Source organism: Terrapene carolina, unplaced genomic scaffold, assembly GCF_002925995.2.
Source record: "Terrapene carolina triunguis isolate 2854851 unplaced genomic scaffold, T_m_triunguis-2.0 Scaffold613, whole genome shotgun sequence".
In the NCBI taxonomy this organism is placed as follows: Eukaryota; Metazoa; Chordata; order Testudines; family Emydidae; genus Terrapene; species Terrapene triunguis.
The window spans coordinates 6751145-6776613 of NW_020664964.1; the positions used below are offsets into that span (position 1 = coordinate 6751145).

Sequence of the window (25469 nt, forward strand, 5' to 3'; positions counted from 1 at the left end):
ATCAAAATACATAATAAATAGCACATTTTATCTCTGAAGCAGACGACGTCTCAAAAATTGTAGACCAGTGTTATAGGTCCAGAAGAAGCTGCAGGAGCTTCCATATAGCAAGGAGAGCTTCACTGGTAGAAGATAGAAGTATCATAACAAAATTCAAAATATGCTAAAGGCTCATTACATTCTTTCGAGTCTGTCTCATCCCTCATGGCTTTCCTCTAAAGGAGAGAAGGGAAAAGCTTTCTCTTTGAAATCCATCCTTCGTATCGATGACTGTCTTCAAGGGAGCTCAGTACCCCCGTTGTCAGGACACTTGGCCTCACCGCTAACTTAAGGCAAAGGCTCTTAAGCTCCATTTTTCCAAGCATTAAAATTTGAAGTGCTTTGGAGAGGTTGTGGCGCATATGGACAGCCTGCCAACTCTATCTCAAGATCCAACTTTTTGAGGCTTTTAGCCCCAGTGATTCCCTCACTCCCTGCCAATCATCACCGAAACATGGGTCCTGAGCACTGGTCAGTTGGACAATACATTCAGATTTTTTTAAAATAAAAACAACTCTCCAGTTCTCCCCAGCCCTGCAATTCTCTTAGATACCTCAATATCAGGAAGTGATGTTGCAGGAAATAAATCCTTCCTAGTAAAGACAGCCATCAGGCCTATGACATTGTGCAAAAGAAATAAGGGGCCTTAATCTAGTTACTTCCTGATAGTCAAAAAGGCAGGAGGGCACTGGCCAATCTTAGATATTGGGGAACTGAACTAGTATGTAGAAAAAATTAAAGAGTCAAGACAATCATTTTGGGAGCCAGCACCATTTTTTTAAAATTTATTTATTTATTTTTAAGAAAGTCAATGTGGACTTTGGACTTTCAGGCACACACATGCAAATAGACTTCCAGTGCTTGGCAAGCATTTCAGATTGTCAATTTTTGTTTTTTTTTTCCTTTTTGTCTAATGTTTTGTTTTCATGAAGTACTAGAAAGCACTCATATCCTAGTTGTCAAGGCTGTAAATCCACGTTTCCTTACTCAGATGATTGATGGGCAGCATTTGGGAGAGATTAAAAAGATCAGTTATGTCACCATCAAGGTGCTGAAGTCATTAGGTTTCATAATAAACTTCCCAAAGTCCTAATTTATTCCTATTAGACATTAGGTATGTCTAGTAGAGCTTTGTACTCAAAACTGTAATCTTTCCTGCCCTGGCACAGAATCCAAGATATCTCCATTCTGGTAGAAAGAATAAACAAGAGACAGCAGGTGACAGCTTAGGCCATGCTATGAATGTTGGGACTGCTGGCCGTAACAGGGCTGACTTCTTTTTTCCCCTGATACATTTCCAAATGGGATGGTTTCAGTGGACCTTTTGGGATTCAAATGGAATCAAGTATCAGAGATTCTTCATGTTGCATCCTAATAAGTCTCAAGGTTTCTCAGGTCTCGTAGCAATCAGGGACAATCTACCACTAGGATTGGATTTCCAAAAAACTTCTGGTCTATATTGTGGGGACTATGGATGTGTCTGGTCTGATGAGATCACACAGAAAGGCTTCACATCCAGGGGGCATGGTCTTTCGAGGAGTAGCTGCTGCACATAGTAGTTCTGAAGATGAGGCTGTCCTGTACATTCTGAGGACTTTTAAGATACCAGGTCTCTGAAAGGTCCTGAGTCAAAGGACAATTAGGCCACCATATTTTATAAGAAGGGAGGTAGCAGTCAGACCCCTGTGTGAGAAACTCCTGCAGCTGCATGAGTGGACTCTGTCCCACAAGTCTTTCCTAGTTGCCATGCACTTGGCAGAGAATGAGAACACAATCTCAGACACTGAGTGAATCCATTATAGTTCCTCGTAAGTAATGCACAGATTAGAGTGTGGCAGATCAGAATTTCCTCTGGTGGGGCAAACTGCAAGTGTCTGTCTGATACCAGACTGAATGAGAAACTTCCAGTGCTCTACTTCTAGTGCTGAGAAAAGACCTGTAGCCCACAGAGCTAGCTTAAAGGTATTTTATGTAGCTGTAACACGAGAAACCTATAGGCCTATATCCTGTAATCTAGCTTGAGAAGTTAGCATAAGGCTTTGAGGTCTATGAGCTTTAGCATAAGTGAGTTACCCAATAGATACCCTGAGTTACTGGGGAACTGGAAATATTACGTTATGGGAATTTTTGTATAAAGTCATACCAGGTAACTGCAGGAATATGAACTAATACCAGCTTTTCGACATTTTAGGATAGGAACATCAGCAGGTGTGTAACCACAAATTTGCCTTGGCAACAAATTGACATATATGATGAGTTGAAATCACTAATATACTAACCTATAGAATAAGGACACCCCAACGTTATTAGGGTAAGTCAGTTATGGACAAAGGAGGCCAGGTGTTTATATGAATATTCATGGCAGTCACAAGCCCTATAATAGGCCAAATGACCACGTAAGCTTTTAAATCTTGACCATCAGACTTGTTTGACGTGCCAGAGGCAGGGTTAAACCATTATGGAACACAACCTGTCTCCCACTACTAGGTCTCCTTGTGACTATATGTAAAGGATGGTGCAGGACACCATTCATACTGCACTATAACTATGCCTTCATTTGGGTTGAAGCATTTGGGTTTTTACTCATTATGCTACTAAATGTTTTTAAATTTTGCTCTGCCCTCAGTATGAGTATTGCTGCTGTGTACGTCAGGGTTTCCAACCAGATATTGAACTTAATTCTGTTGTGCCTGATTCTGGGACTAGAACCTTTTAAAACCCTCAAATTTTAATCAGTGACTAAGTGGAAATTTTTTTAATGAATATAATCAGTAAGAGTGGGGGGGATTTCATGCTGTTTGAAGCTTTATACATGTGTTAAGCTGGCTTTGTGAGTTGAGTTGTGTTGTGAAACTAAGTAAAGGTACCTAAAGTTGAATAAGCAGTAGCATCAGGGCCTGGTGACCCACACTTTGAGATGGCAAGGGAGCTGATTTTATTTTAGCTGCCAATAGGCCGCAGCAATTTGGCACCTGTCCAGATGTGTGAGTAGACTGGCAGAGTTTAACAAAAGTCCCACAGCTCCTCCAGACTGCAGCCCTGAGCCATACATTGTGGAAAGACTGTGCCAGTTTACCCCTAGCAGCCACAGTGCCCGGTGGGCCCAAGCAGGGTAAATGCCTCTTGAGCTGCTAGAGCACGGTAGCCAACAAGGGACGAGAGGGAAGTAATCCCCATCCTTCTACAGGTTAATTCCGGCCTTGCGTACCTTCTACTAGGCATGGAGCCAGTTTAGCTTTTGGGACTGTTCAGAGTTGAGTAAATGTTATAACCGATTAACTTGGTAAGAGGCTTACCATTTTGGAAGGGATGTCCACATTATGTGCTAAATATTGTGCAGACTTAGAATTCAGCAAGTAAGATAAAGCTTATTAGCTAGGGAATAGGAAAGGGAGTCAGCTGAGACTTCTGGAGACCTAGTGATGGTCACCCTCAACAAGGTGTTAGAGACTTTTGTGAAAAGGAACATTAAGAATTATGAAGGAGACTTGATGCAGTTGAAGGACAGTCAAGCAATTTTTTAGCATCCTAACCCATGGGATGTTGTCAGGTGTCTGAGGTTGAAACAGGCAAAAGGAAGGGAAGGCAGGCTAGAGAATTGAAAGGGATACTGATTTAATGTTTGTTTGTGGCATGTAACGTGTTGGCACTTAAGTTAAAAAGGAGGGTGTATCCGCTTAGCCAGACATCACAGGCTCTTGAGGAAGAAAGAAAAGTTACTCAGCAGTTAAAAGACCAGCTGCATTCCTCTACTGGGGAATAGCTGACTCTTTACTGAGAGACAGGAAATGGAGAAAAGATTAGAATGAAGTCAGACTCAAACATAGGATGTTTGGGACGGAGCGCATTGTTGGCAGGCTAAGGCTTCTGCTTGCTCAAGGTCACTGGAAGGCTACCAGTTACAGAGCAGAGAAGTTCCCCTGCAGTAGGGGAAGTTAAATGAGGAAGTTGATTATTTTGAAGTGATAGGTCACTTGCAAACAGAACAGGGGGGCCTGAGTACAGCAGAAGTGGAGAAGGAATTAAGTGAACCCAACTTGTTCTTTTGGAGGTGGAGACTGCTAGCTAAGAGGGAAGTTCTGAGGGGAGTCAGGAGATTGACACGGAGCTGGAGCTCAGTTCGGGGGCAGAGACACAGACTAAAGTGCAGCATATACTTTCAACCAAGTAAAGTAAAGGGGGGACCAATTGATATCCCCCCCCCATAACCAATTTTGTCATGGGATTAGAAGACGCAGTGTCACAGGCATCCACTGCAAGAGAGGCTGGGATTTCTTGACTAAAACCAATAAAAAAGAAATGTTCCCACCCTAGTGCCACAGGGCAGGACAAAGCTAGGAGCATTATCCTCATCTCTTGAGTTAGGGCCATCCAGCTCAGGAGAATGCAGCCTCTTCAGGACTCACCAAGGAGGGTGGTCACCTGCAGCCACCTGTCCTGCAAAGGATACTGGCAACTCAGTCATGGCCAATACCTACACCCAGACCACACAGGCTTTTCCCCCATCTATTGTGTTTACCCAAACTGTACCCTTTGTACCCACGTCAGCCTCACCCTATCACTGAATTGGAGTCGTCCTTCACTGCTATGGGGATGCTGTCAATGAAGAGTTTGTGCTTAGTTGGGATTATTCCACCAATACTTGCACCTCCAGGAATTATATTTTGAGGAGCACTCTGGAGATAGCAATTCTCCTGACACCCCATGCCCCACTGCAGTGGTCACAGACATTAAACATTAGATTTGGTGGCCAAACAGGTTGGCCCAGTGAAAATTCTTCCATCGCTGTGTGGAGGAGACAGGTTAAGTGTTTACACTGCCTGAAGAGGATTGCATTAAAATCTTACAGCTCGCTGTTGACCAAGCATTGTGGAGTACTTTACCCCCAGAGTATAGGACAGGGCAAAAGTCCTTTAAAGAAACAGTAGCCCTGTTGGAACACAACCAGCCCCCAGAGGAGGCTGGGGTTGCAATTTTATCTAACCTAAAGGAAAAGGCAAATTAATCCTTGCATCAGTTTCATCTGCGAATGGGTGCTGCATGGCTCAGCCACATGTGAGAAGAAGCAATAGGACCCCAATATGTTAGCCTGTTAGTTAATAATTCTCTTCCCCACTTACAGGAAAAGGTTAATATGCATGCGAATGATCTCACCACCTTAAGGTAGGCATTGGCATGGTTGGCCAAAGCCCCCTCCCAATGTGGGTCGGTGTTTTGCACCCCCGTCGCTGCCAATCAGGATGCATAACCCAACCCAACTGTAAAGGTTGAAGGACCCTCGAAGATACCTCCAGGCCCAGGTCAGGTGGACGTCAATATTCTAGTAAGGAATTCCTTCTCCATTAATTGTGGAGGAACACTCCTGTACATCTGCCCATGAATCCCTCTAGTAACATAGGTTCTGGCAAAAGGGGTTGGAAGAGCCTCATAGCTCTATGCTGGCTCAGACAGATGTGGTTCTCAACTCCTATTTCAAGTGTGAAGGCTAATACTGTCGGGCTGAGGGGTTGGCTCAGCCTAGATAGATAGATAAATACGCTTCAGATGTAGCTGATACACAAGATTTCTAGGAATTTTGCAGTTTCTGCATTATTCTATTGTCAAAATTATTTGGGAGAAAGAAAAGCTTTCACACCTGGTGCTAAATTTCTTAAAGGACCCATATTAAAGTTAATTTTAATTTATAAACCGATTTACTGTAACTTTTCACAAAATTCTGTATTCTCATTCTGTATTCAAAGAGTAAGATTTGCGGAGGATACACTGTTGTTGTTTTTTTTATAAATAACAAAGTGGTTGAAGCCTTGTGTTAAGGGCAAAACTCCGCCTTCACTATGTAACTGCGACCAGTAATTCCATAATATAGCCTAAGGGTGACATGCAACAGCCTGTAAGGAGCCTGGCTCTCTCACTCCCCTGTTACTGCTGCCCTAGAAGGCCAAAAGACTTGAGCTATGGAAGATCTGCTGGATGTATTCTAGAAAATACAACTCCAGGAGTGAGAGACCTACTAGATGAAGTCTTCAAAGAAGCAGAAATACAGGCAATAATTTCCCCTCTTTCTCCTTCTGATCCTCCCTCTCTCACCCACTTGTTCCTGTCTTGATTCCGATTTCCGCCAAAGCTAGTTATGTTCAATCTCATACCCCTCTGCCACCACTCTAATTATTTTTCCCAACCCAGGTAATTTAAATGAGGATTTAAATCTTTGCACAGCTTGTTGGGATTGTCAAAATGTTTCAACTGACCCCTGAGTATGTGTCTTTGCACAATTGTCCTCAGCCATGTGCTAACACTTATTAGTGTGTGATCAGTTGTGTTACTGATATAATTTAGTTGAATGATCTCTTGAAGTGAAAGGTTTTAATATTTTCCTTTAGGACTTGAAAAATTTATCAGACGCCTACCAGCCAGAGACTGAAACCTGCTAGACACAGCAATCCCAAAAGATGGGAAGAGATTCAATATTGAAGTCCAAGGGCAGCATGCTAGTGTGAATCCAAGGCCCTCTCTCCTTCAGTTACTAGGGAAAGAGTGGGGTGCTGGAAATCCTGCCAGGATGATATCCCTTGACCGTGCTTGGGACCTTCAGTATTGGCCTCTGAGCACTCAGGAATTACATCAAGCTAGTTTTTCTGTTGCAGTAATCTGTCTCCAGCAGTGGCTAGTACTAATTACTTAGGGGGAAAGTGCAAGAATGCTGTTGTAACTGCCATATATACTCGTTCATAAGCCGAATATTTTTGATAAAAAAGTGACACATCAAAGAGCGGGGGTCAGCTTATAAACGGGTCTACACGAAAATTTGATGATTTTAAACTCTATGGAATCATTGAATTGAATCATAGAATCATAGAATATCAGGGTTGGAAGGGACCTCAAGAGGTCATCTAGTCCAACCCCCTGCTCAAAGCAGGACCAATTCCCAACTAAATCATCCCAGCCAGGGCTTTGTCAAGCCGGGCCTTAAAAACCTCCAAGGAAGGAGACTCCACCACCTCCCTAGGTAATGCATATCTAATACATTGTCGTTTTGTTTACCTGGAGCATCTGCAGGCATGGAGCCCCTCAGTTCCCTGTGGCCGTGGTTCGCTGTTCCCAGCCAATGGGAACTGTGGGGCTCCATGCCTGCAGATGCTCCAAGTAAACAAAACGTCCCGACCCACCAGCGGCTTCCAACCCCTGAAATATAGGGTTGGCTTATGAAAGGGTTATACAGTTTTTGCTATTTTTACCTATCCATTTTGGGGGGTCGGCCTATAAACGAAACGAGCTAATGAACATGTATATACGGTATGTATATTCTTGTTATCCATAAAATGGCTAATCCTTTTTGATCCTACTAAGCTCTTGGCCTTTGAAGTCTTGCAGCAATGAGTTCTACGTGCTAATTTTTGTGTGACAAGGTATTTCCTTTTATCCATATAAAGTTTGCCAACCTTTAGCTTCATTGGTTATCCCCATTTTGTTGTATTATAGAAGACTGAAAAGAAGTTTCCAATCTACTTCTCTAACCCATTTGTTATTTTTAATATCTTTAGAATAGGTCTGAAAATTAGGCCTAATGCATTTCAAGCAGGGCTCCAAAGTCTATGCCTCCCTTCTTGTAAAATGGGGATAATCAACTACTTTACAAAGTTTTATAATGCTTTATTCATTAATGATTATAAAGTATTCTGAGATCCTCACATAGAAAGCACTGTACGTGTGAAAAGATTTACTACTATTACTTATTTTATTATTATTATTGGCAGTTCTTCTTAGCCATTTTCCTTTATTTCAAGTGGTAGAGCTGCTGTTCTTTATATATGAAAGCTCATCAGTTCAGCATCCAGCAGGGAAAGATTAATCACAATCTTTTCACTAAGTGCACAGTGGTTCATAAATGACTTGGCTGTGTCTACCCTTTATTTATTTCGGATAGGTCACCCACAAGCTCTCGCTTGATCATTATCAATTTGAAACTAACTTGACTTTTCAGAAACAAATCTTACCCATATAAAATTATTTTAAATGTGTTGCTCTTCTGAAAATTAGTACTTGGCTTTGCAATAATTTGTCTTCCTGCCTTATTTCATAGATGTATGAATCACAAAATGGAACCATAATAGAAAACGACTTAGCTTGCATTCTGAAGACTGCCTTGGGTGTGTCAGAGCTTAATGTAACAGACCTTTTTAAAGCTATAGATGCAGAAGAAAAAGGGAAAATCACATATGGTGAGTAATTAAATGGATTTGAAAATCTCTACACAACTATGGATTATCAAGGATGTAGCTGCTAACTTTTTTTTCTTTTTCTTTTGTTTTATAATAGCTAAAAATGTGTCATTTGCAGTGTTTTTGCCGAGTTACTTAGGCCAGAAGTATGTGTCTAAAACATCAAATGGCATAACTAGGTGTTTCAGTTTCAATATTTATTTTATTTCTTTACCGTAGGTTAGGTGATCCTGGATGAGCTCTTAGGCAACACTTGCTCTGTGATTGATTTTCCTCTTGTCCTCTTATTTGTGTTACATTGCTCCCTCTATTTTTTACTTTTGTATCTCTTCCCTGTTGTCTTTGAATTCTCATCCGTCTGAGATCTGGGGACACGGGAATTTCCCTCTTCTCCCCCCTCCCCCCAATCTGTTTGTAGACAATTCAGAAACAGGAAAAAAGGTTAAGCTTTTGAATAAATTTGTTGTGAACTATTGGTTCTGCTCTAGTCATAACCAAGATAACCTGGAGAGAACAGTGCAGCAGAGAGGCAGTGTAATCCCGTGGACAGAGCACTGCACTGGAGTCAGGGGACTCAAGTTGTATTCCAGGTTCTACTTGTGACCTGGGTCAAATCACGATCCATTTCCTCTCCCATCTTTTGTCTGTCTTGTCTATTTAGGCTGTAAGGTCTTTGGAGCAGGGAATGTCTCTCGCTATGTGTATGTACATTGCTCAGCATAATAAAGCCCTAATCTTTGTTGGGACCTTCAGGCACTACTTATATGAAGAAGAAGAATTAATAAATAATAATAATAATTAATAATAAACAGCCCAACCTACCTGTGACTGATTCGGATAAGGTTTGGATCCTGCAAACCTAAGAGCAGCAGCATCTCCCAAATAGAAGTGATTGTGACTTGCACATATTTTTGCGGTTCTGATTTCTTAATTAACATAATTTCTTACTGTAATAATTTTTCAAATTGTTTATTTTAAGAACGTTTTCATTTTAAAATGTATTGCATTGCTACAGAAATATGGACACTGGAGCAGACTTCATTTCACGTCATCAGTCATTAACCTTTAAATAGGAGTAATCAAAGAAAACCCTAAGATAGATGGCCACTCAACTAGACTGTTATGATGCGACCCAGCTGCTGGGTCTCTGGGTGTTTTTAAGCCTGCAGAGCCTGAATGGAGCCCAGCCATTGCCCTTCACTTGGATCCGCAAGCATAATCTCAGGGCACATACCCAGTGTCTGGCATCCCTTCCTGGGTTCCTGGCACCCCCTATCGCTTGAACACTCCGTCCCCCAGAACTCTTCCGAAAGGTGTGAGCCTTCTGGGTTACCTCTTCCAGGGACCACATGGTAGCTGTAAAGCATATAAGATACAGATGCTTTGCACAGATTCTAACACTATTGTTCTTTTACTTACTCACAAGAGAGTACAAATCACTTAGAACAAAACAAATTTCCTAAATGAAATGCCCCTCCCTAGCGCACACTTCCCTTGGAAGTCCATCCATGTTAGGAAGGTAGGCAGGATCCCTGGTCTCATCAAGCACCTATTGCTTCTTCCACTTGAGCTGGAGAAAAGAAGAACAGAGAACAAAAAGAGCAGCTTCTGCTCTTTTTATAACATTCCAGTCCCTTAGTCAAGTTACTCCCTGGTCATCCTTAGCAGGTGACCAGAGTCCCATCAGGTGACTTTGCTGCCAAGGCAACCTCTCTCCTGAAAAACCAGTTCTCCTGATTGGGAGCCAGTCTGTTTAGAGCTATTCCATTTCAATAAGGAGAACACTTTAAGTCTTTGAATGACCCTCATTTGTTGTTCTTTTGCCATGAGCCTCTGGAAGTTCAGTCAAAAATGAAGACAATCAGCCAATAGAGAAGGCAGAGAGGATGCACACTCAAAATAGAATTTACAGTCTGACATAGACATATACAGAGTTCATAATCTCAAACAATTCCTAAATTGTACAGATTCTCCCAAATTGTCACATTTGGATAGAAATATAACAGTGTTAAAATGTAGGAAGAGGACAAAATCAACAACTATCTATAGAACAGATGTTATAATAAGGGATATAATATAGGCACTGACTTTTATTAACACTTTTGCTACTAAACAAACGGACGCCAAACCATTTATCAGACTAAGATGGTCCTGTTCTTTTTTCCTCCATTTCACTTATACGAATATGCCCATGACCCATGAAATAATGAAAAAGAAAACTACCAAATGATATTTCATCATTCAACTGGAAAGCATCTAGTTAATACTGAAAAGGTGGGGAATTAGTTGAATACATGTTACTCATAGGCACAGCATTGCTACAGAGGAGAGTGTGATGTGGTATACTAACTAGACCCTTTGTGGACCCCTTCTGGAACCTCACCCTAGGGTCAGGAACCCCACCCAGAGGAATCCTAACCCTAGGGCGGGAAGCCCTGACCATAGAAACGCAATCCTAACTCCAAGAGGCCTACCGCTAGGAACCTTAATCTTATCTCCAAGTGGCTTTTCCATAGGATCCCTAACTCTGAGATGGGGAACCCTAACCCTAGGGCGGGGAGCGCTATCAAGAGGAACCGTAACTATAACTCCAAGTTGCCTACCCCATGGTTCCTTGACTTTAGCAAAGCTTTTGATATGGTCTCCCACGGCCGGCAAGTTAAAGAAGTATGGGCTGGGATGAATGGACTATAAGGTGGATAGAAAGCTGGCTAGCTCGTCAGGCTCAATGGGTAGTGATCAATGGCTCCATGTCTAATTGGCAGCCGGTATCAAGCGGCGTGCCCCAAGGGTCCATCCTGGGGCCGGTTTTGTTCAATATCTTCATTAATGATCTGGAGGATGGCGTGTACTGCACTCTCAGCAAGTTTGCAGATGACGCTAAACTGGGAGGAGTGGTAGATACGCTGGAGGGTAGGGATAGGATACAGAGGGACCTAGACAAATTAGAGGATTGGGCCAAAAGAAATCTGATGAGGTTCAACAAGGACAAGTGCAGAGTCCTGTGCTTAGGACGGAAGAATCCCATGCACTGCTACAGACTAGGGACCGAGTGGCTAAGCAGCAGTTCTGCAGAAAAGGATCTAGGGGTTACAGTGGACGAGAAGCTGGATATGAGTCGACAGTGTGCCCTTGTTGCCAAGAAGGCTAACGGCATTTTGGGCTGTATAAGTAGGGGTATTGCCAGCAGATCGAGGGACGTGATCATTCCACTCTATTCGGCATTGGTGAGGCCTCATCTGGAGTACTGTGTCCAGTTTTGGACCCCACACTACAAGAAGGATGTGGAAAAATTGGAAAGAATCCAGCAGAAGGCAACAAAAATGATTAGGGGGCTGGAGCACATGACTTATGAGGAGAAGGTGAGGGAACTGGGCTTGTTTAGTCTGCAGAAGAGAAGAGTGAGGGGAGATTTGATAGCTGCTTTCAACTACCTGAAAGGGGGTTCCAAAGAGGATGGATCTAGACTGTTCTCAGTGGTACCAGATGACAGAACAAGGAGTAATGGTCTCAAGTTGCAGTGGGGGAGGTTTAGGCTGGATATTAGGAAAAAACTTTTTCACTAGGAGGGTGGTGAAGCACTGGAATGGGTTACCTAGGAAGGTGGTGGAATTTCCTTCCTTAGAGGTTTTTAAGGTCAGGCTTGACGAAGCCCTGGCTGGGATGATTTAGTTGGGGATTGGTCCTGCTATGAGCAGTGGGTTGGACTAGATGACCCCCTGAGGTCCCTTCCAACCCTGATATTCTATGATTCTATGATACTACACCCTGCTCCAGGAAAGGAACAGCAAAGGTGGGCTCTTCAGGCCTGCCTAGAGAGGCTGCACGTAAGCATTCAATAAGAGCCCAGCAAGCTCAGATAGAGGAAGTTTCAGGGAACTTAGTAGTTCTGTTCCTGGCTGGGACCAAGGAAAAAAATGATGCTCCTCTGTAGCCAAAGGAGTTTGAGGGATAACCAGTCTTTGGGTCTGGCTGCATTTGCTAAGCTTGGGAGAGAGACGACCTGAGAACTTCACAGAGGTAACTGGTGAAGATAATGGGGCCAGGTGGGAAGAGGCTCAGGGAAGCAGCAGTGATACGTAACTGCTATTTATAACGTCCCTGGGTTGGAACATGGAATAGTGAGAGGGCCTCGGTTCCCCCACTGTCCACCGGTGAAGTGGTGTAAACCTTGGGGTGTAAACCAAGGAAGAGGGGGGACAAGCCTAACTTAAGCCCTGAGAAGGAGACAAGACTCATTTGGAAACATGACCAAAGGGCTGAAAACACTGATGAGGGCAGACTGACAGGCTTGTTGGGCTCTGCTATCCTGGAAGGGGTTCGTTTTGATTGTGTGACCCAGCCAGAGAGCCGAGCCGCAGAAGGCCTGAAGCCAGAGGCAGATAGTCAGTAAGAGGCACTGAAGACCCACCAAGGAAGGTGAACAAGGATTCCGTAACTTCTGCAACCTCTGTGACATAATCTTAGCCTTGCCTATTAGGTAGAAGGAATTATACATCTACTAGTTTCTAGTCTCACATTGCAAATTACCAGGTGCTTATGGCAAAGTATGAATTTATTAAATATAATAAATTGTCACTACATAGCTGAAGGAGGGAAATTGGAGGCTAGATCCACTCTCCAAGTGGCTTTAGATGCAGCAGTTACAGCCTCTCACTCGATGATGACTGCAGTCATGATGAGGTGCTCCTCATAGCGCCACTCGTTTGGCTTTCCAAAAGAGGTGCAGATGACAGTCGAGGATTTACCATTTGAAGGAAACCATTTATTTAGCAAAAAGAAGGATGTATGACCACACTTTAAGAGACTCTATGGCCACATTTCATTCCCTTAGTGTCTGTACCACTGCTCTGAAGAGGAAGGTCTCTAAATCCCAGCCATACCATAAGTAGAGCACTGTTCCGGTTATCACAACAGGGTATACCATCTCTCCATCCCTGTTTACAACCCGCCATCCCTGTCCCATTTGAGACCACTCTCATGACAGGATACTGATACAAGAGGTGGAATAATTTCTTCAGCTGCGAGCCATAGAACCTATGCCTCCTAAGGTCAGAGGGAAAGGCACCTCGAGGTACTTCCTGATCCCCAAAAGGAAGGGAGGTTGGAGGCCTATCTTGGATATCAGGCAATCGAACACCTGCAAGCGACACTGAAATACAGGATGATCACCCTTATCCTTGATAATCCCAGATCCAAGGATGGGAGATTGATATACAGGTCTCGACCAGAAAGAAGCTTACTTTCACATAGACATATACTCAGCACACAGGAGTTTCCTAAGGTTTACCATTGGCTTTGGACATTACCAATACACTACCCTTCTGAACACAGTGCTGAGAGTGTTTACAAAGGTTCTGGCAGTAGTGGCAGCCCACCTGTGTCATCGAGGCATACCAGTATTCTTCTTCAAGTTGTTGTCCCTATGAGTGCTCCGCTTCAGGTCTGTGAACATGCCTAAACCCCTCTGATTAGAGATTTTGGTACCAGCATCCATATGGTCCACGCCTGAGCCCTGTATATCCTCATGCCCTGATTAGAGGGTATATAGGGGAGGGTGGATCTGCTGCAGCTCCAGTTCCTTTTCAACTGCCTGTGGCCTAAGAGAGAGCTCTGTGGTGTCTGTTAGCTAGTCTGCTTGTTAATCCTTTCTTTATATCTTATTTATTTTCTTTAATTTATTTCCCTGTCACACCTTCTGTGTGTTCTGCCCCCACTCCCCCACCACATTCCAGCATCTCCCACAGTTCTGGACGTCTGGGCTGCTCTCCTCTCTCAGCAACTCACGGAGGCGGATCAGCCTTTTGGCACCATCTAGTCTGGCCACGTCCCTTCTGCTTGCTGCCAGATTCTCTGCCTGCGCAGCAGCAGGCAGTGGTGTCCTCTTGGTTCCAGTCTTCCTCCTTCTATTTTAACTTTTTTGTCCCATTTTTTGGGCAGTGGGGAGCAGTGTTCTCTCTCCTCAGCATTCCTCCTCCTCCCTGGCTCAGTTAATCCCTAGAGGGTTTTAACCATCTCTGAGTTTCTGCTGCAGTATCTCTCCTGCCAGCTCCTCTGCCCCTTACAGGCATAGCAGAGCAGCCAAGAAAACTGCAGGTTAAATCCAAGTGGTGCTGCATATGTGAGGCAGCCTTCCCAGGCTCACAGACAGAGTTATGCCCAGCCTGCACCCACCCTTCTGTCCTTAACTCCATTAGGTCCCAGGGCTACAAATTGGACATGCAAGTGGGGTCCCCTATCTATAAAGTCTTGAATTGCTCTTCTTGGGCACATCATCATGCGCATACATGACACTGTTTGCAAGACTCCACCTCTGATGTCTGCAGGTTTGGTCTCAGTGGGTGCTGGACTCCCTCACCAGGTTGAAAAATGTGAAGACAGTTTGTGTTGGAATCCTGGTCATCCTGACTCTACCAGAAGAGAAACAGTTACAGACTCTTCACTGCTGGTTTAGGAAGCCCATCTAGAAGGGCATAAAAGCCCCTATCACTTGGATTCAGTGTGGATTTGTTTAAATCAGAGATTTAAATCAGATTTTAATCAGCAAGTAGAAAACCTTTTTATCGTGTTTTGCATTTGTACTTCAATTATTTTCATCAGGAAAGACTGATTCTCATTGGTTAGTAACCATTAAAACATTGATTTGCAAATAAATATAGCCTTTACACTAAATTTGGTGCTTCTATTTGCTAATCAGGATACACTATATCTATACACATTTATTTAAGCAATCTAAAAGTAAGAATCAGATTCTTACTTTTAGCTTTTTATGTTAGCAAATGGTGAATGATACATTTATTTACTAGATTATTTTTTTACTTGCAATTGGTATCAAGCTCTATTTGAATGGAAATTCAAATTCAATTAACAGTGCTCAAAAATAGCATTTTAATTTTTTTGAAATTGAGCAAAGCTACATTAAATGTGCTAGATTATCCAAAAGTTTATCAAAACATGTTTTGCATTTAAAACTAACTTTATTAAATAAAGGAAATACTAACTATACTTAGTGAATTGAATTAATTGTTTCTGGTCACCATGTGCTTCCAAGATGTTTGAACCAGTAGATCTCATCCTCTCACTCTTATTTTTATTTATTCGTGGATTGGAAGGGGAAAACAAGCTTTCCTGCTTTTTCACCTCCCAACTGGTTTCTTAACGTTGAAAGGACTAGTCATCGAACTGAACTAGTTGAAGAAACTGTTCTCTCTGCAAAAGAGGCTACTGCTGCCAAAAGTTGATTCAACACTTCAGCAAACTCTGGTTCTAGGTGCTCAGCGAATTCTACCAGTTCAGTGGACTTTCTTTATAACTTGGCAGCAAACTTACTTAATGTAATATGTATTTAATATTATTTTTTTGTGTTTACATGATTTGAATAGATTATAATTAGTTTAGGATTTAACATAGGTTGTCAATTTTAAATTTAGTTTTAAAGAGGCTTATTCTTCTAAAAAATAAACCTGTATTTAATTTTAAAATCTGAAATTTTTTTTAGATTTTTTTTAAAATCGATTTTTATCCACGCTGCTTGAACACTGTAAGAGCGTAGTCTCCATATCAATGTATTGGAGCTATGTGCAGTGCTCAGTGTGGAAGCCCTTCCTGCAGTTGATCCAGATTGTATACATTAGTCATGTCAGACAACAGGACAACAGTTTATTATATCAACAGGCATGAAGGGATAAGATACTCCTGCTTATGCATAGAGGCTGTCAACATCAGGAATGGGTGTATTTGCCATCATGTCCCCCTGTCTGATGTTCACCGACCTGGAACACAAAACAGTCTCAGAAGATGTTTTTCCAGAGACCACAAATGGGAGCTGGATGACTTCGTAAACCAGGTTATATTCCAGCAGCGAGGCCATCCATCGTAGGACCACTTCGCATGAAACAGAAACAAGAAGTGCCAGAAGTATTGCTCCAAGGGCAGTTGGGGCCAGCACTCTGTGGAGAATACATTTCTTGTCCAATTATCAGCACTACTGTTATATGCATTTTTCCCCTCGATTCCCTTCCTGCCAAGAGTCCCGAGGAAACTCAAGCAGGACAAGGCAATGTTATTTGTGGTTACTTCCAGTGGCACCAACAATCACAACAATGTTCAGATTACTCATGATTCCGACGGACTAGTCACCCCAGGTCAATTGTGCTTTAGATCTCATACCAAAGACAATGCTTGTAGCCAATCCTATAGTAAACTATATGAAGGTTTATTAAACAGGAAAAAGAAATGAGAGATATTTACAAGGTTAAAGCAAGCAACTATAGACACATGAATGAGTTACAGCCTTAGGTTTCAGAAAGTAATAGGGTCTTCTATAATCAGCAAGCCCTGTTTGTCCTTTAGAGCTAACCCAGGCTAAGCAGCTGGGAAACTCTTGCTTATATCTAGAAATACCTTGAGTCGCCTGCCCTCCTCCAAGTCCAAGCAACATAGAGATCCTTGTTTGTTTTAGTTTTTATCCATCTCCTGCCAAGTGCTATGAGCTGCAAACTCCGGTGATTGGGTCACAGAGAGGAGAGCACAACAATAAGAGTCTTTAGTCCTTTTGTTGATGATTCCTCAATCCAGATATGTGGAGTTTCCCATTGTAAGATCTACGTATAGCCTGTCTGGTAATCAACCGGTCTTCTCTTTCAGGGTGGGGGGTAACAATTTCTGTAGTAGAGCAGCTCTTCACACTAATTAATGTGCCTCTTCTGTGTAGTGGCGATTCATACACCCACTCAAATATTACACTACACTATGGAATACAAATATTACAAGTAAGATGAATGCATGCAGCAGCTCACAAGCATTCAATAGTCTAAACACTAAATTTTCTTATAATTCTAATACCTATTTTATCAGTATTAACCCACAAGTGATCAAGACAGATTCCAGCTATGTATCTGTCAGTGTCCAATTGAGACATGGGCCTGTGGTATGAGCTGGCACCTGGCCTGCCAGCATTACACCAATGCAAAAATGGTGTAGGAAGAGATGTTACCAGCACTCCTAAGTACACCTCAGGGTCCCCCTTGAGAAGGCGTCAGCCACTTCATTTTCTTTTCCCTTGATATGGATTATTTCCAGAGCCACACTCCAACATAGTAGTCTGGAATTGGTCCCCATGGTCCTGTGCAACCATGTTAGTGGGGAGCGGTTCAGTAGAACCTTAAATTTTTTATTATATCATTATGACTTAAGTTATCTGATAACCCAAATCATAGCATAACCTTTCCTCTCAATGATAACATAGTGCTGTTCAATGGAAGTCAGCTTTTTACTTAAGAAGGCAATGAGCTGCTTCTTGTGCCCTGCTGCATAAGTACTGTAGCTAACCCAATGTTAGAAGCATCAGTACAGAGCACAAAAGGTTTGCTGAAATCAGGGCTTACTAAAACTGGCTATTTAGACAAAGCCTCTTATGTCCTTGAAGTCTTTTTTTTTTTAACAGGCTTCAGTCCAGCTCACACTGTCTGGTTCCCCCTTTTTTGTAAGGTCAGTTATAGGAATCACAATGTCACTAACTTCCTTTACAAACTTTAGGTAGTAGCTGGCCAGGCTTATAAAGTATTGGACCCGCTTCCTGGTTTGTTTGACAGTTCCGAATAGCTTCTACTTTTAAAGGATTAGGTCAAACAAACCCACTCCCTCTCCTCCCCCTCCATCCTAAATAAGGTACCTCTCTGGACCCTGTCTTACATTTGGATTCCTTGACAGTGAGGTTGGCTTCTCTAAGCCTCTGCAACACAATTCCAACATGGTTCAGGTGGTCTTGCCAGGAGATGCAAAAAATAGCTAAGTCATTTGTGTAGGCCCAAGCACAGGCTTGCAAACCCTGCAGCACTTCTTTGATGAGCCTCTGAAAAGTAGCCACCACATTAATCAATCCAAATGGTGTTGCTTTAAACTCAGGTCAGATTCCACATGAAACTTGACTACTTCTTCGAGTGATTGTTCACGTCCATTACACATTAGGTGTGCATGCGCCGCGTGCACGAACGTCGGAAACTTTTTCCCTCAGCGGCTCCCGTCGGGCCTGCAGGGTCTCCCCTCCCGCCAGAGCGGCGCCCCGCTCTAGCGTATATATATCCCTGCCGGCCCGACCCTCCCTCGGTTCCTTCTTACCGTCCATGGCGACGTTGGAACAACTCTATCTTTCGTCTGAGAGTGTCCCTTAGCATAGTACTTAGTGTTATCTTACAGTTATCAGTTCTTTAGTAGTTAGTGTTAAGCTGCAAACCCCTGGCTATTTAGAAAGACTTAAACTTCTTTGTGTCGGGTGTTTGGCTAACCCCGGCACCGGCCCTGGGCGGCGGGGCATGCCGCACGCCCAAGGCTTCAAGGCTTGTGCCATGTGCCGCAAGCCTATGCCAGTAAGCGATCCACACGACTCGTGTCTCCGTTGCCTGGGGGAAGCACATCAAAAAGAGCGCTGCAAGATCTGTAAGGCTTTCAAGCCCAGGACTAAAAAAGAGAGAGACTTTCGCCTGAAGCAGCTGCTCATGGAGACGGCGTTACAGCCCTCCACTTCGACGGCACCGTCAACCTCGGTGCGGAGTGCTCCGGCATCGGTCTGTGATCCGACGCCGGCGGGGCAACCTAAGCCCACAGCACCAAATCAGCATGAACACCTCCGGCACTGGTCGTCTTCGCCGGCTAAATCGAAGGGCCAACCCAAGGCCCGAGGACGTTCCCTGCATAAGAGGGTAGCGCCCGCGAAGATCACAAGTGCACCTAAGGCTGTTGCGGCCCCAGCACAGATCCCGGTGCCAGTGGCTCTGGCGCCGAAAGGCCCGTCGAGCCCCGGGATAGGCGTGTCGAGTGAGGAGGAAGGGCTGGAAGAACTTTTGGAACAGCCCTCCACCCCGGACACATTTGAGGCAGCAAAGGACCTCATTGAATTGTCCGCTGAGGGCACCCTCCACGCTAAGGACAATCCGCCGAGACTGCCATCCAGAGGCAAGCCGGCACCGTTCACGGCGCCGGTCCCGGTCGAGCTCCGCCTCGGTGGACTCCCGGCTTCCCTCCGCGCAGAGAGCCGCACAACCGTCGGGCCCCAATAAGTGCACGGCACCGACCCAGCAGCCCGGCTCGAGTAGGCACCGGGACGTGTCAGTTGCGCGATCCCCGAGACCGACCTCCCGCAGTCGCTCCCGGTCCCGGGGTCACCGGTACCGATCCAGGTCCAGGTCAGCAAGACGCTACTCCCGGTCACGGAAGCACTACTCTCCGACCCCGGACCGGCACCGTTCCACGGCAGCGCCGTGGCCTTCCAGATCACCGTCCGTGGTTTCGGATGTAGACTCGGGCCATTCCAGCAGATATGCCCACAGAGCACAGGCCAGTAGGGAGCACGAAGCCACTTGGCACCCACAGTGGGGCCATCCAGGACAATGGCCATTCTGGACCCCTTGGGCCTACCACCAGCAAGGCCCCCCATCCAGGACCTCGAAATCTGGCCCCTCGGGACACCGGTCCCGCTCTCCGCAGTGGCGCCCACCCTCTCGCAAAGAGGCCACGGTCTCCAGGCCGCCAGAGAGAGAAAGGGCTGACTCGGCACCGAGCCCGGCACCGTCCCAGACCCACGTCAGGGAACGCACTCCAGAGGAGCGCCCAGCCGATGAGGAGTTACAGGAGGAGGAAGACGCGCAAAAGGCCCTGACCTCCTCCTCCTCGCCAGACGAAGCCGTGGCGGGCACAACCGTGTCCGGCCCTCCCCCGATTGACCATCGAGCGCACCAGGACCTGCTCCGCCGAGTAGCCCTCAATTTGGGGTTGCAGGCAGAGGAGACGGTTGAGCAGGAGGACCCCATGGTCGACATTCTAAGCCCGGAGGGCCCCTCCAGGATCGCGCTCCCGCTCATAAAAACGGTCCAGTCCAATTACAAAACAGTATGGCAAACACCGGCCTCCAGTGCGCCTACTGCAAAAGGCGTGGAGAGGAAATACTTCGCCCCATCTAAAGGGTTTGATTTCCTCTTCTCTCATCCAACACCATGTTCGCTGGTCGTCTCTGCGGTCAACGAACGGGAGCGACATGGCCAGCAAGCCCCGGCCCCCAAGGCCAAGGAGGCAAAACGCTTGGACTTATTTGGGAGAAAGGTCTACTCGTCCGGAGGCCTCCAGTTGAGGATCGCAAACCAACAAGCGATTCTGGACAGACACAACTTCAATTCCTGGGCATCAGTCTCCAAGTTTAAGGAATCCTTGCCTCAGGGCTTGCAACCCGAATTTGCGTCTATAGTAGACGAAGGGAAGGCAGTAGCCAAAACCTCTCTACAGGCCTCCCTTGACTCTGTGGACGCAGCTGCTAGGACAATCGCGTCAGGAGTGGTAATGAGACGCTCGGTGTGGCTACAGGCTTCCGGCCTTCCCCCAGAGGTGCAAAACACCCTCCAAGACCTTCCATTCGAGGGATCAGGCTTGTTCTTGGACCAGACGGACGCCAGACTGCATAGCCTCAAGGACTCTCGAGCTACCCTCAAGTCGTTGGGGATGCATACCCCAGTGACGCAGAGGAAATCCTTTAAGCCCCAACCTCCGCAGAGACAGTACCACCCTCGTCCTAGACAGGAACCGTACCGCAGGAGGGGCAGGGATAACAGGCGTAGACGCAACAACACGCCTAACCAGGGCCAGAATCATGGCCAAGGCAAGCCGCAGCCGGGAAACAAGCAAGGGTTTTGAAGCTGCGATCGAGGACAGAGTACCAACCTCTATTCCGGATCCCTCTCTGTGTTTCAGGGACCGCCTGTCCCATTTTTACCGTGCTTGGTCACATATAACATCGGACCGCTGGGTCCTGTGCACAGTGGAGGCGGGCTACACCCTTCAGTTCTCCTCGCCCCCTCCCTCGCACCCCCCCATCCCCGTCCCTCTTCAGGGACCCCTCTCACGATTAACTCCTCATGCAGGAGGTGCGGACCCTCCTCACAGTAGGAGCAGTGGAAGAGGTTCCTCCGGACCTCAGGGGGAAAGGGTTCTGCTCCAGATACTTCCTCATTCCCAAAGCAAAAGGGGGCCTCCGTCCCATTTTGGACCTACGCAAACTAAACAAATTCTTGGTCAAAACACGTTTCCGTATGGTCTCCCTTGGTGCTATTATCCCATCCCTGGATCCGGGAGATTGGTACGCTGCCCTCGATATGAAAGATGCGTACTTTCACATCGCCATCCGCCCGGCCCACGGGCAGTTCCTGCGCTTCACCATCAACCAGCGCCACTTTCAATTTACGGTCTTGCCCTTCAGCCTGGCAACGGCCCTGCGAGTATTCACAAAATGCATGTCCGTGGTGGCAGCTTTTCTTCGAAAAAGAAGGATGCGCGTCTACCCGTACTTGGACGACTGGCTCCTTGCGGGCCGGTCGGAGGCCGAGGTTCGCTCCCATGTGACGTTGGCACTACAGGTGTTCCGCAAGCTCGGTCTACTGGTCAATGTGCCCAAGTCATCGCTGATCACGCGGAGATCAGACTTCATAGGGGCAGTCCTGGACTCAGTGGCGGCATGGGCAAGTCTTCCCGTATTGCGGTTCTTGGCCATTCAAAAGGTCGCGAGCTCCATACAGCAATTCCCCACGACCACGACCAGATGTTGCTTGCAACTCTTGGGACACATGGCGGCCTGCACACATGTAGTCAGACACGCCCGCCTAAGACTCAGGCCATTGCAGTTGTGGCTGGCCCAAACATATCGCCCCAACAGAGACCCCTTGGACCTGGTGGTGACGATCCCAGATCGGGTGTCGAACTCCCTCCGCTGGTGGCTCGATCGGCAGCAGGTTTGCGCAGGGGTTCCTTTCGCCACCCCGCAACCCACTCTGACGTTAGTAACAGACGCGTCGGACCTGGGTTGGGGGGCGCACCTGGGGGACCTGCGGACTCAGGGCTTATGGTCCAGGGAAGAAAAGTTGCTTCACATCAACCTGAAGGAGTTAAGGGCGGTTCGCCTCGCCTGTCAGACCTTTCATGCTACCATAGAAGGCCACAGCGTGTTAGTTCTGACGGACAACACTACCGCCATGTTCTACATAAACAAGCAGGGCGGGTCCCGGTCCTCTCCCCTCTGTCACGAGGCGCTCCTCCTCTGGGACTTCTGCATAGCCCATTCAGTCCACCTACTAGCAACATATCTCCCGGGGGCCCAAAATGGGTTAGCGGACCGCCTCAGCCGGTCCTACCACATGCACGAGTGGACGTTGAGACAGGACGTCCTACATTTAATCTTCTGAAGGTGGGGGTTTCCCCAGGTGGATCTCTTTGCCACCAAGGGCAACAGCCAATGCCCTCAGTTTTGTTCATTCCAGAACCTCAGCCCGGGCTCGTTGGCAGATGTCTTCGCGATTCCGTGGGGCGGGAGCCTGAGGTATGCCTTCCCCCCATTCCCGCTCATCCACAGGGTCCTCCTCAAGACCCGCAGGGACAAGGCGACAGTCATCCTCATCGCCCCAGCGTGGCCACGCCAGCACTGGTTCACGACCCTGCTGGAACTGTCCGTGACCACTCCGATCGCCCTCCCCCTCCATCGCGACCTCATCACGCAAGACCAGGGTCGCCTACTCCACCCGAACCTACCGTCGCTACATCTCACGGCGTGGTTTCTCTCTGGCTAAACGATACGGAGCACAGATGTTCCCATCAGGTCCAGCAGGTTCTCCTTGGTAGTAGGAAGCCCTCCACCAGAGCGACCTACCTCGCCACTGGTGTGAGCCTCATCACGTACAGCCTCTGCAGGCCTCAGTCCCATCGATTCTGGACTACTTGCTGCACCTCAAGCATCAGGGTCTCGCCCCCGCCTCAATTAAGGTGCATCTGGCTGCCATATCGGCGTTCCACCCTGGGGAGTTGGGGGCTTCGGTGTTCTCCAACCCCACAGTAGCCAGATTCCTCAAGGGGCTGGAGAGGGTGTTTCCCTCCTCGAGCCCACCGGTCCCTGCGTGGAATCTCAACCTGGTCCTGACTAAGCTCATGGGGCCGCCTTTTGAACCCCTGGCCTCTTGCTCCCTCATGCACCTCTCATGGAAGGTAGCGTTTCTCGTGGCCATCACATCGGCTAGGAGGGTATCGGAATTGAGGGCCCTCACTTCGGAACCTCCCTATACAGTTTTTTATAAAGATAAGGTGCAACTGAGGCCGCACCCAAAATTCCTTCCAAAGGTGGTCACGCATTTTCATATGGGACAGGACATTTGTTTACCGGTGTTCTTCCCTAAGCCCCATTCGGACCCAAGCCATCGCAGCTTGCATACCCTCGATGTCCGTAGGGCCTTGGCTTTTTATCTAGAACGGACCAGGCCATTCCGCAAGTCGACTCAACTGTTCGTTGCCGTTGCGGAGCGAATGAGAGGCCAACCTATCTCGACGCAACGCTTGTCAGCATGGATTGTGCTTTGCATACGCACGTGCTATGAGCTCGCTAACGTACCAGCCCCGGAGATCAGGGCTCACTGTACTAGGGCCTAAGCGTCCTCGGCGGCGTTCTTGGCGCAGGTTCCACTCCAGGAAATCTGTAAAGCGGCCACCTGGTCGTCGGTGCATACGTTCACAGCCCACTACGCGATCCATCATCAGACCAGAGAGGACGCGGCGGTCGGTAGAGCTGTGCTTCAATCGATTTATTCCTTGACTTCTACCCTCCTCCAATGGTAAGCTTGTGAGTCACCTAATGTGTAATGGACGTGAACAATCACTCGAAAAAGAAAAAACCAAGAAGGAACCGAGGGAGGGTCGGGCCGGCAGGGATATATATACGCTAGAGCGGGGCGCCGCTCTGGCGGGAGGGGAGACCCTGCAGGCCCAACGGGAGCCACTGAGGGAAAAAGTTTCCAACGTTCGTGCACGCGGCGCGCGCACACCTAATGTGTAATGGACGTGAACAACACATCTCGAAGAACAACAGTTACAGGTAAGTAACCGTTTTTTTCCCTTGGCATCAGCATCTGAGGGAATTTGCCAATAGCTGCAAGTTAAATCTAGAGTACTTATGAATTTTGCGCACACACCCCACCCAGTGGGTCCTCTATCTGAAGTTTGAGGTAAGGATGGTGTTTACCCTTCTAAAATCTACATAAAACGTCATGGTTTTAATTCTTTTGGGTACTGTTACAATGGGAGATGTCCAGGGACTTTTCGATTTAGTAATCATCCCCATAACTTGCATGCTGTCCACCTCATCTTGAAACAGTCTTTGCATTTCTCCTTTAGCCCAGTATACTCTGCTAGGGACAGGGGACAGCCCTGTAGTTCCTATGGAATGCACCATTTTATTAGTTAAACCTGGCAGGTTGGAAAATGCTTGTCTGTGGCGTTTAAAGGGGGGGACCGACATCTCCTGCTTTTGGGTGGGGTCCAACCACTCCCAAACCTCAATACTCTCTAGGGGAGTCTGTTCCTTACTCTTTCTGACTAAATTAATTAAAGAGCTGGTAAATGTTCCCTCATCAGCGCAACAAATCATAATCACCACCATCTCTCTCTTCCATGATAAGTTTTTAATCTATTGACATGTACCATGTGCAAAGCTCCCCTGCCATAGAGCTTTTCTACATCGTAAGTGATCTCATTCACTCTATGACCTCAAAATATCCCTCCCAATAGTCTTACATATTGGTTTTTCCTCACTGGGGTCAACAATAGCACCAAGTCACCAATATCAAAAGATCTTTCTCCAGCTTGCCTGTCATACCATGTTTTCTGAGGGTTCTGATTCTTTTGAAGGTTCTGGTGCACTAAGTCCATCATAGCATTTAAATCATCTTTAAAACAAGTGACATACTTTCCTACAGTCTTACCTGGATCTTCTGAACTATCCTCACATGATCCTTGAATTAAATCTAAGGGTCCCCTTTTCTGTCTCCTGTAAAAGAGCTCAAAGGGAGCAAACTATGTGGACTCTTGCGGTACAATGCTGTATGTGAATAACAATAAGGCAGTAGGGCTATGTCTACACTTACCATTTAAAGCGCAAAAAGTCCCTTTTTGCAGTAAAACCGCAGGAACGTCTACACTTGTTAATGACTTTTTGCGGTGAAACGCAGAAGTTTCACCGCAAAAAGAAAACCACCTTCACGAGAGGCATATAGCTCTTACCGCAGTTCTTTTTGTGCTGTTGTGAAAGTGAATACACATTCTAGCAGTGTAAGCACCTTTTGGCCTCCGAAGGATATTCCACAGTTCCAAAAGTGAGCACTGGCCAGCATCGCCGCTGCTCTGACGCCAAGT

At 46.3% G+C, this 25469-nt stretch overlaps 1 protein-coding gene across 2 annotated transcripts in view; it reads left to right on the forward strand.

Annotated features, from left to right (window-relative positions):
- Nucleotides 1-25469, forward strand: part of LPCAT1 (lysophosphatidylcholine acyltransferase 1) — a 146697-nt gene that overhangs the window by 104953 nt on the left and 16275 nt on the right. For both annotated transcript variants that reach the window (XM_026659250.2, XM_026659249.2), the window contains exon 12: nucleotides 8120-8258. In XM_026659250.2, the coding sequence (XP_026515035.1) occupies nucleotides 8120-8258 (139 nt within the window). The remainder of the gene's footprint in view (nucleotides 1-8119; nucleotides 8259-25469) is intronic.